At 31.5% G+C, this 18,412-nt stretch overlaps 1 protein-coding gene across 2 annotated transcripts; it reads right to left on the minus strand.

Annotated features, from left to right (window-relative positions):
- Positions 1-938: 938 nt before the first annotated feature.
- On the minus strand, positions 939-16,953 carry LOC111001776 (scavenger receptor class B member 1). 2 transcript variants are annotated; one of them, XM_022271781.2, is made up of 11 exons: positions 16,735-16,953; positions 10,400-10,457; positions 7,847-7,941; positions 6,696-6,862; positions 6,076-6,223; positions 5,162-5,362; positions 4,447-4,562; positions 3,573-3,841; positions 2,124-2,242; positions 1,922-2,047; positions 939-1,563 (listed from the first exon to the last, which is right to left on the minus strand). In XM_022271781.2, exons 2-11 carry the CDS (start codon positions 10,452-10,454, stop codon positions 1,321-1,323), a joined length of 1,539 nt encoding a protein of 512 aa, XP_022127473.2. In that variant the 5' UTR covers positions 10,455-10,457; positions 16,735-16,953; the 3' UTR covers positions 939-1,320. The 2 variants fall into 2 exon arrangements, with proteins under 2 accessions (XP_022127473.2, XP_045485266.1); XM_045629310.1 differs by lacking the exon at positions 16,735-16,953 and adding an exon at positions 12,583-12,610.
- Between the last annotated feature and the right edge of the window lie 1,459 nt (positions 16,954-18,412).

Genomic DNA, 18,412 nt, shown 5'->3' on the forward strand with positions numbered 1-18,412 from the left:
ACTATCTAAAAAACTGTATAATATGGGTTCAATTTGTATTATAAAATTATTAAACAGACCACTTAACATCAGGTGGAACATTGGCTCTACGTCTGTGTATATAAAAAAAAGTGCCAAAATCATTTGATGCTTCCTTTCTCTTGACTTGTCTTGATGATTCTATTGATATACAAAAATTTACTATAACTTTTAAATTATGAACCGATATTTAATTTTACCTCAACGCATAGTATTTTACTAATGTAATCCAGTATTTGATTATGCGTGTTCAATGCAAGAAAAAAACGAAAGTCTCACGATTCCACTTATCAAAATTCTTTCTTATTTACCAAAATTAAAGTTTAATTTTCTACGTCAAAAGCGATACGTAACCGATTATACAACAATTATTAAACAATGAACAAGAAACCATTATATCTAAGGTAGATTATTAATCCAACACACAGTAGTGCACACAATGCTCCTGTCAGTCATATTCATTTCATTAATCACCAGTACTGCAATGCAATCGTCACTACCACAAGCCTTCAGAGAGTTGTTTATGAAGGGAAGGGCGGATAATAGCACAGGAAAATCAGGTGGGTGCTGTTTCGGGCAAGTTTGTACGAACCCATGTGTATATCCGATGCAGCCAGCTCCACAGTTACCAGTAATACTGCCAGCGCGGACCGTGTACGAGCCTGTGGAACATGATCACCCCCCACTTGGGGAAATAAAGGATATAATAAGAGCGGAGAGACGCTATGAAAGAAGTGAAAGCGATAGCTATAGTGATGACACAGATTCTGATGATTATGAGAATTTATATTATTAAAATTTTAGAGAGATGTTGGAATTTCGGGGGCGTGATGTCCGGATTTGTGAATGTAAACCGGTGATTTTTTTACAAATAATACAAGATGTATGTTAATTAAGATTATTTAATTGTAAAAAACGTGTATAATTATTATATATTATGCAGTTTTATTATTATCATTAAATAACTTAAATACAATCTATTTACTAAATAAAATTTAGTGACTTGGTCTTAAATGATTAATTATAGAAAAATAATCACACATTTATAAGAAAAGGAACTGGTACTTTACATGTATTGGTAAAAACCTAAAAAAATACTACTTTAGCTAGCCGGAATATATAATCTCTGTAAATCCGGCGATGTTTTATCAGCTGAATTATATATACAAAATAAAATAAATAAATGTGAAAATTATTATAAAACTTACTTACGTAAAGAGATCATATACCCTTTAACTCCCGTATCATGTGTATTTATAGGTAGAATATCATTGCATATTCCCACATATATATTATTACCATTTAATGACTATCTATTTTAATATTTTTTTTGTACTTATCATTGAAAAGAGGTTGTGCTTGCGTAAAATCGTGCAAATTTATTCTTTCCATGTGTAACGGAGGTAGAAAGGATTTAAAAACAAGTGCTAGTAGAACAGATCCTATGATGAAGAAGACAGCCTCTGCGGTGTGCATTACATGAGGCAAAATGCCGTAGACCAGCCACAGGTTGCTTTTGCGTTTCTCATCCAGATCTTCTTGTTCCTGTAAATAATGTTGATGATAAGAATATACATATAATCATGAAGAAATATTTTTTTTTATAGAACAGGGGGAAAACGGGCAGGAGGCTCATCTGATGTTATGTGATACCGCCGCACATGGACACTCTCGATGACAGAGGGATCGCGAGTGCGTTGCCGTCCTTTTAAGAATTGGTACGCTCTTTTCTTGAAGGACCCTAATCGAACATATAATACTGTTGATGAAGCCATCATGTTCTCTACGAAGTCAGAAGAAGAACAAAATTTGAAATGTTAATTTAGTTTTTCGAGTCTCGGTAAACTCAGTTCAAACGTAGTTGAATAAATTTAAAAATAACAAATTTCTTTGCTAAACTCACGATTTTGAAGTACGCTGCAGGTATTATCATGTCAGAGAAGGGACTCGTTGCTGAGTTGAAGTTAACATTAGCAACTTGCACGTTCAATTGTAAAGTTAATTTTGTACCCAAGACTGCGCCAAGTTTCTGAAAACAAATGAATGATATATACGTTCACCAACGAAAATTAAATAATCACTAGCAAGGAAATTAAATAACTTACCGGATCGACCAGTACATCACTGCCATGAAGTTCCTCATCAGGTTCTATGCCCTCAATCCGTTCGTAAAGTGCGGGGTCGGCATTCAAAAAATGCGCATTTGACAGCACAAAACTAAGACCTGAAATATTTACATTTATTTTAGTCTTATATATACATATATAATCACAATCGAATGAAATACTGTATCTGTAAAATTGACCTAAAGAGAAATTACTGCGTAATTTTTTTTAAAGTATTCATAGCCTACGGAGCCTAAACAATTATTGTTAGTAATAAAACATCACTAAGGATATGGACATATAGTATATGTGTTTGAAAAAATAAAAAGTTTCTTTATTTGACCCAAAACAAATACCACCAAGTATTGAGACCCAAAAGTATTGAGATATATAATTATAATATCTTATTTTTATTGTATGTAAATCTAGGCTAGGCACTAGCGAATACTATTTCAAAGTTCTGCTTTTATCATATCAAACTAGGTATCAATTATTTTATGACAATAATTTATAAAAGTTTAAACTAAACTCGACGTTCGTATAGTGGTTTAACATATTATGATACACAATACTATCATGAACTATGGTAATATGAAATATACAAAATAAATTAATAAGCAATTATTATTTAATGATCATTAATTTTAATAGCTATATTTCATGCGTAATTAATTAATACACTATTTTCAGTTAGAGGCTATTATTTAATCTTATCTTAAAATAAATCATTGCTCTTAATGATTAAGGAACTGTTAAAAAAACTGGAGAAAACATTCTCAAGGATTATTTGGAATTTTACGTTAGTAATTAAACTATACGTTGAGAATATATATATGAGATGTAGAACTTTTATATATATATATTAAAAAGAAATCGATCTTAGGCCCAATAGTTATAATAATAGCGAGACAGAGAAGGCTTATTAATAAATTATTACCTACCTATTAAAGCAATACTATTACAGATATAAATACTAAGGTCTCGATTGTTTAATTTGTTAAACCCGCTAATCATCTTAAATTAAAACAATGGTAATATAACATCATGCTGACTCTTATAAAAGTGAAATAGGAATGAAAAATGTTTCAAAGACGTAAAGGAATAGTTATTTTTGAGTTCCTAAATATAATTTACAGTATTAACTCAAACACAACTGAACCGATTTGAATGAAAATTGGTAGGTAGCCTAGGACCGGAAACGGACATAGGATATCTTTCATCCTTTAAAATTAATCAGTCAAAATATAAATCGAGCCGTTGCCGCTAGTAATAAATAATTTAATATTTCCGAAGCTGTTTTTATAAACTTGAACATCAACATTATCCTTATCCAAATGAATATTTTTTCTTTACAGGTATTAAATTTAATTAATTAAAAATATCTTAAGAGATATCATAGTTTTACTTCGAAACAAAATAAATTTAGAAATATCTATATATAAAGCTCACCGAAGAAACATGGAGATATATCAGAGACGCCATTAACACAGTCCTCATTCTTGCAAAGACATATGTTATCAGTATTATTTGAGTAGGAATCGTCACTGAAGGTGTAGTGGAAGACCTCTGGGCCATAGTCCATAGTCCTGGTGTCTCGATATTGAAGGTTGAAGATCCGGCAAAACACGTTGCGGTACAGACGAAGGGGTGTCTCTTCCGTGAGGTCTGGTGGGTATATGATACCCTCGTATGCATCTTCGAAGGTGTTACAGCGGGACCTATAAGTTTTCTAGATATTTATATAAAACTACGCTATGGAGAATGACGGAAGGCTAAAACACGTATTAGTAGCGGCACGAAACTCTAGCGCTGACCGTTTTTGCGCAGAAGTAAAAAATAAGGTACCTGAGGGGGGCTAGCGGAATGAAGAGCGTCGATTGGCTCTCCAGTCGCATTCTGGCCCCCGCACCACAGTACACATGCGCAACAATCCCCTCCACGTATCGGCCAGCGCTAGACTTACGTGCCTATAATAATACCGTTTGTTTCGTCAAATGACTAGTCTACGTAATATGCATTGCGACTTTATACGTCCAATAATCAAATGCATTGTTTTGTGTGATATGATATTTGACAATCTTTACCGTAATTATAGGATCTATTACTCTACTTTCGCTCTTATGCGCCAAAAAGAAGAGAAGATCCGACAGCCTATCCACGTCACCGTAGGAGACCACAGCGTCGCCGTTCCACCGGGGAACGCGTTGTGTTGTTGTAATACAAATGACGTGAAGATAATGGTGCAACTGACACAGGCCTTCTCGCAATACTGTCTCTCATCGAGAATCGAGTTTTCTATGGGTTTAAGATATGTAATACTCACGGTTCAACATCATAGCCCAGTGGTGTGAGTCCGGCTTCACCGTTATAGGTTTTAATTTTGAATTTGTCTTGAGTTGTTGCTCCCACTTCAAACCTGAAGTCATCGATGTCGTACAGCTAGAATAAAACAAATAATATCAATAAATAAAATACTATTACATACGCTTTTTAAGCGTAAATAAAATATTAAATGAAACATGTACATTATCTCAAATTAAGGCGTAGTACTGACGAGAAGGTCTAGCAAGTTGATTATAAGTAATTTTTATATTATATTAAATATCATGAAATTAAATATTAAAAATACTAGGAAAATTAATTTTATATGGTTAGTATATTTCGCATTTTTACGGAGTACTAAACGGAAAATGTTACTTAATTGATTTTCAAATATAGATAAAGATATAGTATGTTTATACTCGTATGATAAATTTCACTTTGAAAAATAATTTTATGCTTCAGTTATAAAAATCCGGAGTAAGAAAAAAGTTAAGATTAACGTTGCGTAAAAAGAAAATGTTCTTTTTTGTACTAATTAAATATTTGTCGTTAATGTCTAGAATAGAGTATTATATATAAGTCGACATTATCCACATAATATAAAAAAATTAGATAATTATCATAATTATTTGAATAAATTCAAAAATCTTATTAAATGTAAATTAATGAAAAATAAAGAATCTTTGTGCTAAAAAATTAAATATTTATTTGCTTACTCTATCTAATAATCCCATTTTCTCGAATTTAATGACACCAGGCATGACCTTATGACCAAAGTTGATTAGGGGTTCATCAAAACCCCACAGGAACTCATGAGCAGATATCTTCAGAATTGGTTCGGATTCCAGTTGTTTGGCAAGCATATTGAACCCAACTCTCGTTAAAAATGCAGATTTGGACACCATTGATGCTATAGCCTGAAAAATCATTTCTTTGTTCTACCATTTGTTGTATCATCAATAGTTGTAGGAGCGCATGCGATGAAAGATATTTTATTGGCAATTTTTTTACACATTATTGTAGTGTTAGTAGGACCTTATTTGTTTTCTTACAATAAAAATAGCCTATATTATTCAGTGATAATGTAGCTTTCAAATTTTGGTAGAATTTTTTAAATCGGTCCAGTACTTTTTGAGCCAATTCGTTACAAACATACTTACCTACATAGAAATCTTCCCTAGATCAATAGATTACACTTAAATTTTTAGATTTTTAGTAGTAATTACCAGATAGGCTATTAATAACTTTTTTTAAATTGCCCACTACCGAACATTTCAAGCCTTGAATAAGTTGAGTTTATTTTGTTAAATTTGCGAAGATTTCAAATGAGTCTTTAGGAAGGATGCAAAATAATTTGCAATGCAAGTTTAATGGTGGAAAGTTCCGTCATATTTCATCATCACCTTCGATTGTCCTCCGTAAGTCCCAATTACGTTTCATCATTTCGATCCGTGGGATTGGACCCCATGAACATGTTTAAGAAAAGAGCACAAATACTTATTTGGATTGTGCTCTCCTATTTCTGAACGACAACAGTTTCTTTCACATCGTAAAAATATGTTGTTAAGAATTTTTGATAATCACGATCATAAATCATCATGCAGGTATTTTAGAAGATTAATAGACTCACCAACATGGCAATGTTTGGAAGTGTGAGGTGTACGTCTTTCGGATCCGCCACTGACTTCTCAGGAACATATCGGGGAAAGAGCTTTGGAGAATACCTCAATACTCCCAGTTCTTCATCCAACTCCAAATCGGCATTTGTGCGATATTCCCTAAAATATTAAATTTACATTTCAATTCATAGTACGCACGATATGGTAACTGTTTAACTGATTTAAATTGACATAACTAGAATACTTCAGTTATAAATTTCTTTATATAAAATACCTTGTTAATTATTGTTTCATTTATCGACAAAGTAAAGGCAGGAGACTCTCCTGAGCTTTTTATTATTTACTAAAGTTTACCACATCATAAACAGTACTAAATCTACGGTATATGTTACTGACTCTTAAATGTATGACAAGTTAGGTAAAATAAAAAAAAATAGGTAAAAAAATGATTGTTATAACATTAAAAATACCAGAAATTTCGGTTAGCACAAAAAAATTATCTGGAATTTTCAGAATATAGCAGCAATAATCAATACACTCGCTTTTTTGAAGGATCCTTAGTCAGATCCTTAGCCTTCCGATAGAAGAAAAAATTCCAAAATAAAACACTACATTCTATAATAAAACTCACTGGTATGTAAATGGTCCGACTTCTTCAATCTTCAATTTATTATCGATTCCCGCTAGAAACAGATCAGCGTTAGTGATATTGAAGAGGTAGGCCTGCACGTATGCTCCTGGGAGATTTGGCTTCTGAAGTACTTCGTACAGCATCGAGTCTTTAGTAATTCTTGTTTTCTGAAAGGAATGTATAAGTACATAATTTACAATAAACAGAAATGTACTACTACATAACTCCACAAGAGTGTATGTTAATGTAAATCTTTACATGATTTACTGTCAGCGTTAAATTTATTTATTTATTTCCCAAAATACCTACCCTTACAGTACTAAGCCAATACGATAATATCTAATAATCTCAATTTATGTCGCTACGCTAGTGTTTTTGATACAGAGTATGCCATCCTAAACAGCTAACTACTCCGAAATTGCAAACAAAAACTCTGCTATTATTAGTTACAGAACATTGACTTTCGGTTAACTTAAAAATAATTAACGATACATACATTAAACTATGGACAGTGCCTCATATGTAAATATAATGATTTTCTTTACCGGAAGTGACGCTGGCATGTATTAGTATTAGCAGTAAATAGAAATTTGCTATGATAATGCCATGAACGAAATATTTTATTGAAATGTCTTAATAAACAATGTATACTACTATCTAGAGAGTACAGTTCTAGACTTAAATAAATGTGCAGGAACAACTGATATAATAGGCTTTTTTACTTGTACTATTAATAATATAATAACTTTTAAGATATCTGCAAATTAGAACCGTTCAATAGAGATAACTTTTCCATTGTAATTAATAAAGCAAGGAATAAAAATAACTACATTTTAGTTGGTTTTTATTAGATGCTGGTAGTTAGTAGAATTTATTGTACGTTCCAAAATGGCGTTAGTACCAATTTCAGCCGCCGGCCAAGAAAAGTATTTGGCACTACGCTTATATTTATTACCACGATATTATTATTGTGTTAAGTGAAAATTTGTAGAACTTTGAGCAAGTATACGGGATTTTTTTGACTATTGATAATACTTATACATATTTGATTTGTTTGTGGGTCATATTTTTCAATTTAAGTATTTCTATGCTTACAAATAACAGTAATTAAGACTCTTAATTCTTAATAAACAAAAAAATCGAATACTTACATATCTCATAATTATGTGTATCGGATCGATGAGAAAGGACACGATTGATGTAACTATAAGCAACAATCCAATCACTACGAAGGTCACACGTTTACCTGAAACACAAAACAGAATAAACCTCATGAAGTTATAATACAGAGGCAGAAATAAGAAATAAGAAGAATACGAAATATCATCCGTACCCGCCACGCAACTGAGCGTTTTTAATGGCAGTTCTTGTCGCACCACCAGTATGTGAAACCAGCTGCCTACTAAATTATTTCCGAACTACCCCCAAACCCAATAAACCTATCTCAATCTGAGACATCTTAATGCAAATATTAATAAAAGTGTGCCAATAACCAATCGACGGATTGTAATAGCCATCTGTCGATACAAGCTATCCATGGTCAGATCGGTGTATGTGGACTGTGACAATATCCTATCTTAAGATTTTAACTTACACCGGTTTTAAAAATAATTAAAAAGCTATTTGAAATGATTTAAACCTAGACATGCATATTTTAATATTATTCGAACGGTTTTATTTACTTTATTTGGTTTATATTGATTATCATATATGAGTGTAAAGAGCGAAGAGATTGTATTCTATCCGTCGCCAAAAATGGATTGTCTTCATAGGGTTTTGTTATTGGGCTGCAGATAGGTAATCGATCGACTGTCACGGTCTGATCTCAGAATGTTTTCAATATTACAAGGCCGATAACGAACTGTGGCGAGCCCTCGTGCATTGAGAGAGAACTTAGAGAAACTGATTGTGCTACCAACACAGAAGGAAAAATCTGGACCAATCAAGTGAAAGACTCATCGTCCTCAAAATTGTACACTGTAATAAGAGAGGCGATGGAGATAGATGGAAACAGATAGTCCACTGTCTGAAAAGAGAGCATTAGCAATCTTGTCATGAGCGCAACATACATAAGAAAATATGTCTATTGATTTTTTTTATAGAACAGGCGGCAAACAGACAGGAGGCTGATGATAAGTGGTTGGCGGCTGGTGATTGCGTTGCCGGCCTTTTAAGCATTTGTACGCTTTTTCCAGGAAGGACCCTAAGTTGAATTGGTTTGGAAATACATCAGTGTGCAGCTAGTTTAATTGTTTAACATTAAACTGTTCATTAATTTAATTTAACAGTTAAATTACCGAGGTATTATCTCACCGTTCTCTCACACATTAAACGATGTCAAAGTTATTAGTGTGTGGTTTATTTGAATAAAACTAAAGTAAATGCAAATTTATTCTTGTATAATTCTTTACATAACTAGACGTTTCGAGCAGAAGTGGGCCTGTTATTAAAGATGTAATGATGGCAATATTTGTGTGTATTTGTATTTTAGTCAAATTCTAATTGGACGAATGTTATATTTAAATGTGCGCAATTCACACTCTTTGGATTTATAAATACACAGAAGGTATCTATAAAAATATGCAGTCCCAAAGCGTTATTATTGCGCAAACATTAATAATAGAAATTATTTGTAATCAAACATATTTATTTACGGTTTTATAAATAAAATGAAAATATTATAAGGGACTTCGCCAGCCTCTTGCACTGGGATCAGAGGGTTTAGGTATAACCTTGTTTTCTGATAATAAATGAATATAATAATAATAATAATAATAAAACGTAAGAGCAACCTACTCGTACCTCTAATCAAGATAAAATATGACACACGATGTTAGATCTTATGATTTTCGTTTGGTATATCACGATCGAACGATCGATCGATATTTTTATCAACTTTCAAACACTACCAAGGTCTCCAGATAAAAGCACTCTAGTGTTGTTCTACGGTAAAAAAATATTTATTTATAAAAGGCACACGAAACACACGACACACAAAAAGCAAATGCATGACTGTGTGTCAAATAAAATACATGAGAATACAAATATGCAATTTAATATATTTCATTTTTGTTATTGGAACGACAATGGCTGGAAGCTGGTAATTATTAATATTGACCGACATCGCTCTTTTCGACACTTCTAGAGAATTCTACAATTCTTGTTTCTTTCTATATCGTATTGCGTCATATTATGAATATATTATTAAATGTACCTCTTTATACATTATGGTGAAAATTTATACAAATTCGGCTTTTTATATAAAATTAACGTATATATATAGTTGTTTTTCTAATGGCTAAAATTTATATTATAATCTAAAATTTTATATCGCCTGAAGGATTTTAATTATTACTGCTCATATACTCTAAGAGTGATTGCTTGGAAATATTTAAATATTTCTTGTATCATTTTTTGAAGCACAAATGTATAAAATTGTTATTTATTTTAAAATAACACAGTTTAGTAATCACATTTTATATGTAACTGCGTTGTAGTGAAACGAGTTGCCATATTTTTAATTAGAGAAATACGGCTTTGTATAACAGTTAGTAAAGAAGAAAGTTTGTAGTTATGCAATATATTTCAAGGAAAACTTTAGATCAAACCTTTGATTGGATTGTATAATGCACATTATGTTGTTTTTTAACTAGAAATTATGTATTTTAAGAGCTATCTCAAATTAAAAAAAATAAATGACTTACCGGTGGACATTGACTCTTGATACATAATATTGTTTGGTTTCTTCTTGTTTGTCATTATCTAAAACAAAATATTATATAATATAGTTTTTTTTTCTCGAAAAAGAAGAGCCTGATACCTACTTAAAACTACTTTGTCATGAATTTGTTGTCAGGTATCTTAGTACACATTAACTTAAAATACCAACAATATTAGGGATTTAAAAATACCCTTAGATAAAGGGGGACCTAAAATAAATTTTTACAAAACAAAAAAAATGCGTGCGTATACAGTGCACATGTCGCAAATGAAACTTATTTGTAAATAATTATTATATATACAGGGCGTCCCACGGCGATGCCACACGGAGGGAAAGTACCTTAAATATTAATGATAGGATATTTTACTGAAAGAAGACATCGTTTAATTTTTAATAATAAGTAGAACTGCATTCACAGATTTTTTTAAAAATCGCCTACCTCAACCGGGAATCGAACCCGCCAAATGTGACAGTAAAATTACATGTATTTTATAATAGCGTTTGAAAGGGCTACTCATAAGCATTATTTTTTCCTTAATAACCCAGCATATTAAATGGAACTAAAAACATAAAATTTTACATTTTATTTTTTTAAAAAATATTTTTACAAATTCTCACTCTTTTTTAATTATTTCTCTCCCTGTCGATTTACTTATTTTTGCATGGTGGATGTTTGAAATAATACGTCTAAGTTCATTTTGTAACACCTGCACACTGTTGTACCGGTTCTTGTAAACTAAATCTTTTTTTAAAACAAGGAAAATATACATTAAGAAACTCGGCTGTTCTCCTACTGTTATGAGCCGGAGCTCCATCTTGCTGGAATATGAGATTTCGTCGATCAGGAAGATTATTAATCTCATTTCTTAAGACCTCAAGTATTTCTAGATATCTTTCCGTGTTCAGAGTTCCTTCGTAAAAATGTATTAAGAGAACTCGGTTACTTACAATCCCACACCAACAGTTGAAAGAAGAACGCACTTGAACATTGGTCTCGCGGATTCGTAAGGGATTCTGTCTGGACCAAATGCGATTATTACGCCGGTTGTACATACCGTTGTTACTAAAGTTTGACTCGTCTGACCAAATACATAATGGTATCTTCCTGATGTAGATCGACGAAATCTCATATTCCAGCAAGATGGGGCTCCGGTTCAAACCGCCGAGTTTCTTAATGAACATTTTCTTTCCTGGATCGGCACTTTTCGACAAATTAGATGGCCACCGAGATCCTCAGATCTAACCCCACTTATTTTTTTTTATGGAGTTAAGTAAACGATTTAGTTTACAGGAACCGGTACAACAGTGTGCAGGAGTTACAAAATGAACTTAGACGTATTATATCAAACATCCACCATGCAAAAATAAGTAAATCGACAGGGAGAGAAATAATTAAAAAAGAGTGAGAATTTGTAAAAATATTTAAAAAAAAAATAAAATGTAAAATTTTATGTTTTTAGTTTCATTTAATATGCTGGGTTATTAAGGAAAAAATAATGCTTATAAGTAGCCCTTTCAAACGCTATTATAAAATACATGTAATTTTACTGTCACATTTGGCGGGTTCGATTCCCGGTTGAGGTAGGCGATTTTTAAAAAATCTGTGAATGCAGTTCTACTTATTATTAAAAATTAAACGATGTCTTCTTTCAGTAAAATATCCTATCATTAATATTTAAGGTACTTTCCCTCCGTGTGGCATCGCCGTGGGACGCCCTGTATATATGATCTATGAATAATCAGTATATGATCACTTCATGTATTTGTATATCTATATTCACACTGTATACGTGTTAATGATAAATAAATAAAAAATCTGCGTTTACTGACAGAATTGTTTTCTAAAGTTCTAATATGTAACTCCTAAACAAATACATCAACAAACAGCGTGGATTTTTTCTCGACGTCCCTTACTCTTATTTTCTGAATGCGTGATGCGACGTTCGCTCTATCTCACTCTCTCTCTCGATCTTTCTCACTTGCGTTCCCTACTCTCGCTTCATAGCTAGCTGCTTCATGCCACGTTTGCCCATTCTCACTCACTCTCAATCGGTCTTAATCGCTCTCTCCCTTTCCTTCGACAATAACGCTGCACATCTTCGTGACGCTAATATGATTATTATTGCGATTATATTGTAACAAAAGGACGAATATATTTTTACCAACCAGAGCAAAGCATATACCTCGAGTGGTGGCAATGAGTGATAAAAGGAAACAATGTAAATTAAATATTGTACAATTCCTGTCTTTGGTAGTTGCACTTTACCCACATGACGCCCATTAAAGTCGCTAATAACGATGTCAATATCGATGGATTGACTATATTTTTCTGACATTATAAATCTCCTTATATATTCAATATGACAGATGCATGTTAATTAAACAAATTTATAAATTATACACGTTCCTAGTTCCGTTTTAGACGCTTACGAAGTGATACAAAGAATTTACATAGAAAATTATCGAAAATTATTCGTTATTTATTTTATGTATTGTTCGTGCTAAATTATGGAAATACCCTCAAACAAACATAATATAATATAACATACGAAATCATTTTTAAACAAAAGACTGTTTTATAGTTATTATAACATTTAATAGTCTACATAATAGACTGAGTTTTATTTGAATAATTGTTGAAAACAATAATATTAAAGACATTTATAATAATTAACTTATTTATAGATTAGTAGAAATTTTTATTTATTAAGGCATTTCGTTAAGGCTGAATAATTTTAAACTTTATTAAATTTAGCAGTAACCAAGAAACAGACACTTTACTAATTAAGATTTTTGAATGGTATTACGGACTAAATTTCCTATCATATCTTTTACATTATTCAATCAGTGGCCACCACTTTTTTTAGGCCTGGGCCTCAGATTTCTGTACCTGTTTTATGATCATTGGTGAATCTAATAACAAATAGGAGGTGACTTTTTGTGTTTCCTCACGCTGCTTTGCTTCACCGTTCGAGCGAATGCTAAATTTTCACTTAGAAAAAAAGTCCAATAGTGCACAGCCGGGGATCGAACCAACGACCTCCGGGATAAGGGTTGCACGCTGAAGCCACTAGGAAAACACTGGTCTAACTATTGACTAAAGTACTGAGCCTTGTTTCGTCACACTGGTAAAAAAATTAGTTAAACAATATAACAGTTTTGCAAAAGTCATATATTATTTCTTGTCTATTTTTGGCGAGATTCTTATATCACCGGGAATAAACGATGTCACTGTGTTCATGAAACGAGTTCGATTATACATATATTACTATTGACCTAAGAGCAAAGCTGTTTGCACATGATGTAAACGTCAAAGTATAATTTATTCCAAAATGATATATATATGTATGATAATGTGTTTATGAAGGTCAATCAAATAATTATAAATTTACATTTCTCATTACAAGGGTATAGGACATGAATAACTGTCGTGTCTCCACAAATATTGATTGCTAAGTTTTCTGATGATGAAGCGATATGCACTGCAAAATTCGTGTTTCATTTTACTACTAACTTTTAATATTACATTCAACGCTTTTTAGCTATCAATCAAAACTTTTAAAACATGGAATGCTCTTAAATGTTAATGTGATTGAAGAATATTCCAAAATTACTTGCTTTAAAATTTACCAACTTTGATTGTGATATATTTTTGAATTTTACCTTATGTTTTTTTCGTAATTAGCTAATACCCATCGCTATACAGATTTTCCAAATTATATAGTACGATAATATATAGTAAAATAGTACCACTGAAGTAAATAAATGACTAAATTTTTTTTTATTGATAATAATCTTAGGTTCATCCATAATCTTATGATTGAGGATATTATAAGAAAACGAAAGGTTCCTTCAAGAAAAGAGTGTACAAAAGGGTGTAAAAGGCCGGCAACGCATTTGCGAGCCCTCTAGCATCGAGAGTGTCATGGGCGGCGGTATCATTAACATCAGGTGAGCCTCCTGTTCTAAAAAATAAATAAAACAAAACATTTTCCTTAATATATAATAGTTTAAAAACCTTCGCTTTTACAACTTTTTATTTATTTACACATTGTTATTATAGTAACAGTTACTACTAATGCGATGGAACTAAAATACCTACACTGTTAAAAAAACACTAAAACCTATATCTTATAACTAATATAGCAAGCAACTCTAGTGAACTCAGCCAGTGTACAAATAGGCCTACATCGATAGAAATTCTAATTATTATTTGTATTGCTCGCGTGAGTGGTGCTATGCTAAACAAGTTGGAATTTGCGCGCTGTACATCTAAAAGTTAGTTCGTTGAGATTTCCGCCTCAGCTTGTTACTTAGTACCTGTAGACTCTCCATCATATTCAGATTATGAAGCCGAACCGTAAATATCCTAAATAAATACTCTCTGAGGAGCAGCTGATCTGATATGATATTTCTACAACATATCGTGTGAATTGTTGAGAAAGGCTATATATAGCTTTATCACATGATACTACGATCGAATCAACGCAAATGAAACTACACTTTTCACTTATTCGATCTGCGTGATTAATTGGGCGGATGTTTTTCTTGAGTATACATAATTTTGACGTTCTACGATAATCATACAATAAGAGGATTAATTAAATGTACCTACTTAAGAATTATTTCTGTCTTCATTATTATATTCATAAAACTTCAAATTGTTTTATCTTTTACAGATACACATTATGAAGATGAATCGCATGAATCGCAATTCTTCTCGGAGAAATTAGCCCAAACCATCAAAAAGCGAAATTTTCGGTCTACCGTTATCTGTCTTAAAAAGATCCAGTCGTGATGCTGGTCGCCTACCATGAGCTCTTATTGACAACCTACAACTGGGATGCATTGCATAGTCATACCATGACGACATTGAACCAAAATTTGACTGTTTCAAATTCAAACTATGACAGAATTAGCGATTCTAAAAAAGCTACAAAATTTACAAGTGTTTGTTCAACGTTTTTGTATCAAATAACAGTTCAGGACATAATATCAAATTCCATAATTTAATTAAAACTATGCCTATTATAGGTATAAATAAATAATATTTATATTTCTCTCTCCCTAAAATATGGCGAGGGGGCCGATGGCTGGCCATGCGTCATACTCGTAAACGGGTGCTACTTGTGGTGACTGGTCGTACTTGAATTCGTGTATGCGGTGATAATAGTTATTTCGACTACGTCCTTTCGTTTTTTTCCAAAGAAAATGAAAGAGCGTGCTCCTATTTCAACATACCTCCTGCTGATAGAGGACAACCTTTGTTTTTAATATATTTTATTATTATTAATTACCTATGATGATCATGCGGAACATGGTGTAATGGTTGCACCTCCTTACAAATTTTGTGTAAAACAAAAACTTGGCGATGAAAAAGACTAGCGGAAAGTTTATTGCCAGTTCTTAACTTCCGTTCCGTTACACCCTTGATGTAAGAACTGGCAATAAATGTACAATTTGAAGCATTCCTTATACATTTCTATCTTTGACGTTCATAAGTATACTTATGTATAACATTGTGTTACCCATATGAATAAATGATTTTCAATATTGGGGTATAACTTTTTTGTGAAATTAGGAAGTTAGGATACGGATGAAATTAGTATGGAAACAATGAGAGAAAGTAGACTGATAATATAATAGCAAATACTTTGCCTTTGAACAAAATAAAATAAAATTCAGGACGTAACTAATAAATAAAATTTGAAAAAATCTAATTAAATTTAAGTGGGTCTAGGATAACAAAAAATTAAACAAGTATGACGATCGGCCAATTTAAAATATACATCAGCCTATAAATTAAAAATACGTTTCGAACAATAGTATAAAAAAAGATATAAAATTAAATGTATGTATGCTAATTAATAAATGCTATTCACATTTGTATTTATCAATTTAAGGAAGGTAATTTCCAAATTTCTTATAGAAAATTTCGAGTATCTTATCTCAAGGTTTCGCTATTTCTAATTAATAAAGGTACTTTACTTCCAACACATACATTGTTTACAATTTTCTTAACCTATGTAGTAATAATTATTTAAATCAAAATTAAAACTAATTTAAAAAAAATTGGTCCAAAAGGTTTTGTTATTTATTAATTATTAACCTACTTATATGTTAAGTGTAATATAACAAAACCTAAAAGATTTTTTATTGATCATTAATATCTCCTTACTTATCAAACAATTTGAATTTATTTAAATATATTTTAATTATTTATAACTGTGACCCTATGTATTGCGAGTATATTTATAATATGATAGAAATAATTCTCTCGCCCTCTTTAATATTATTCCAGAAATAAAACAAACTCACCTGAAAGTTATTAATATTCCGTCGAATTAACTCGACACACACAACGTTACTTCACGCACAGATATAAACTTAAAATGGAGTTAACTCCAACTGTCATTAAAATTAATCGCTAACGAACTAATAAAAAAAATATGTTGACTCGTCACAACTATTTACTTTCCTGTTCTTAAGGCCAACGTACACAGATACTTGAATAATAATGTTATAATGAATGCGATAGACCCACTTTAATAATTGTTTGAATATTTTATCGTGATATATAATGGGTACCCGTAATTTCCAAAGATTATGTTAATTTTGTAGTTAGAGTGGACTCGCAATATTAACCTTTGCAGTATAGAAATAATATCTCTATTACGTTACGTTAATGTCCTAAACCCCTGGGTGGGGCAGAGGGCGTCCACAGTGGGTCTCCATCGCGTTCGGTCTTGAGCCTCGTATTTCACCTCGCTCCAAGTCCTACCGGCTCTCTTTGCCTCGTCTGCTATATAACTAGTTATATATATAACCTCAAATATAAATATATAATATGTAGGGAATTCCTAAGGGATAAATTCAAAGAAATTAATATTAAAGAAATTAATATACTTTTCCCTCGCATTATATTTTTGAAAATATTGTATATGTATACAAAAATAATGATAAGTTTACTACAATAAAACATACGCAAAATTTTAATACTCCGAACAAACGCAATTTTCCCGTACTATGTAAAGTTAGTAATATTTTTTTTGGAAAACAGATACTTTTTTTTATAAAATCCCAGAGGCTCTTTTATCTCTGCTTTTAATTAATTTAAGTAATGTATTAAAGAAAAGCTGTGTTGAAAGGTTACTAGAAACGATTATCTAGTTGATAAAAGGCCTTGGACTAGTACTAGGCAGGCTAATTCTACCTACTTAATTGGCGATCCATATTTGTTTTAAAATAAGTGCTGTTTGATGATTTGATATTTTAAAATGGTACCAAGAGTTTTTTGCGCCGGCTTTTTCTTTTTTGCCGATAAGTCTGCTTTGCAAATTTAATTAAGTAAAATGAGTGTTACTTGTATCTTTTATTCCATAATAAACATATTTTTTATAGCCTTATATATATTTAGAAGAAATATTTTGATAACTAAAGTTAACTATATGCTGGCTGTAATTAAACAGGACGGGCGTCTTATTTCGAGAAGACTAAAACCAACTTAAAAGCCGACTTCGTAATGTCTAAAAAGGCTGTTTATCAACGACCGCTATTATGATAATTTTATAAGAATCACATGTGACGTTCCAGAAGTAGGGAGATTTTGTAACAGAATTATTCATTATAACTATATTATACAACTCCATAATTAATATAACCGTTTGCCGTATAATTTGTCAGATAACTTTAGAATACTTTGGTTTTCGTGATTAAACATTTTAAGAGATCGTTGCACAAGTGCTATGAAGAACGTTAAAATTTAGTTAATTTAAGTTATGTTAAATTTATTTTTCTTTTGTATATATACAATTGATATTGTTTCGAATATTGAAGAGTTTTATTTTAGGTATTGAGTTTAGAAATTGATTATAAATAAATTTTTATAAAATCGCTGGAGATGAGAAACAAGACGACATTTCTACCCACTTGGAAAATGTAGCTTTTATAATATACAACAACAACAATATATCTTTATTCATATAGGTAAACAAAT

This window comes from Pieris rapae, chromosome 8 (assembly GCF_905147795.1).
Source record: "Pieris rapae chromosome 8, ilPieRapa1.1, whole genome shotgun sequence".
NCBI classification, from domain to species: Eukaryota; Metazoa; Arthropoda; class Insecta; order Lepidoptera; family Pieridae; genus Pieris; species Pieris rapae.

Bases quoted from the DNA above. Each gene is read 5' to 3' on its own strand.
- LOC111001776 (XM_022271781.2), bottom strand. From the start codon at position 10,454: ATGACAAACAAGAAGAAACCAAACAATATTATGTATCAAGAGTCAATG. The intron at 7,942-10,399 runs GTAAGTCATTTA...TTTGTGTTTCAG, and splicing joins TCAAGAGTCAATGTCCACCG to GTAAACGTGTGACCTTCGTA. The intron at 3,842-4,446 runs GTGAGTATTACA...GAAAACTTATAG, and splicing joins CTGGGCTATGATGTTGAACC to GTCCCGCTGTAACACCTTCG.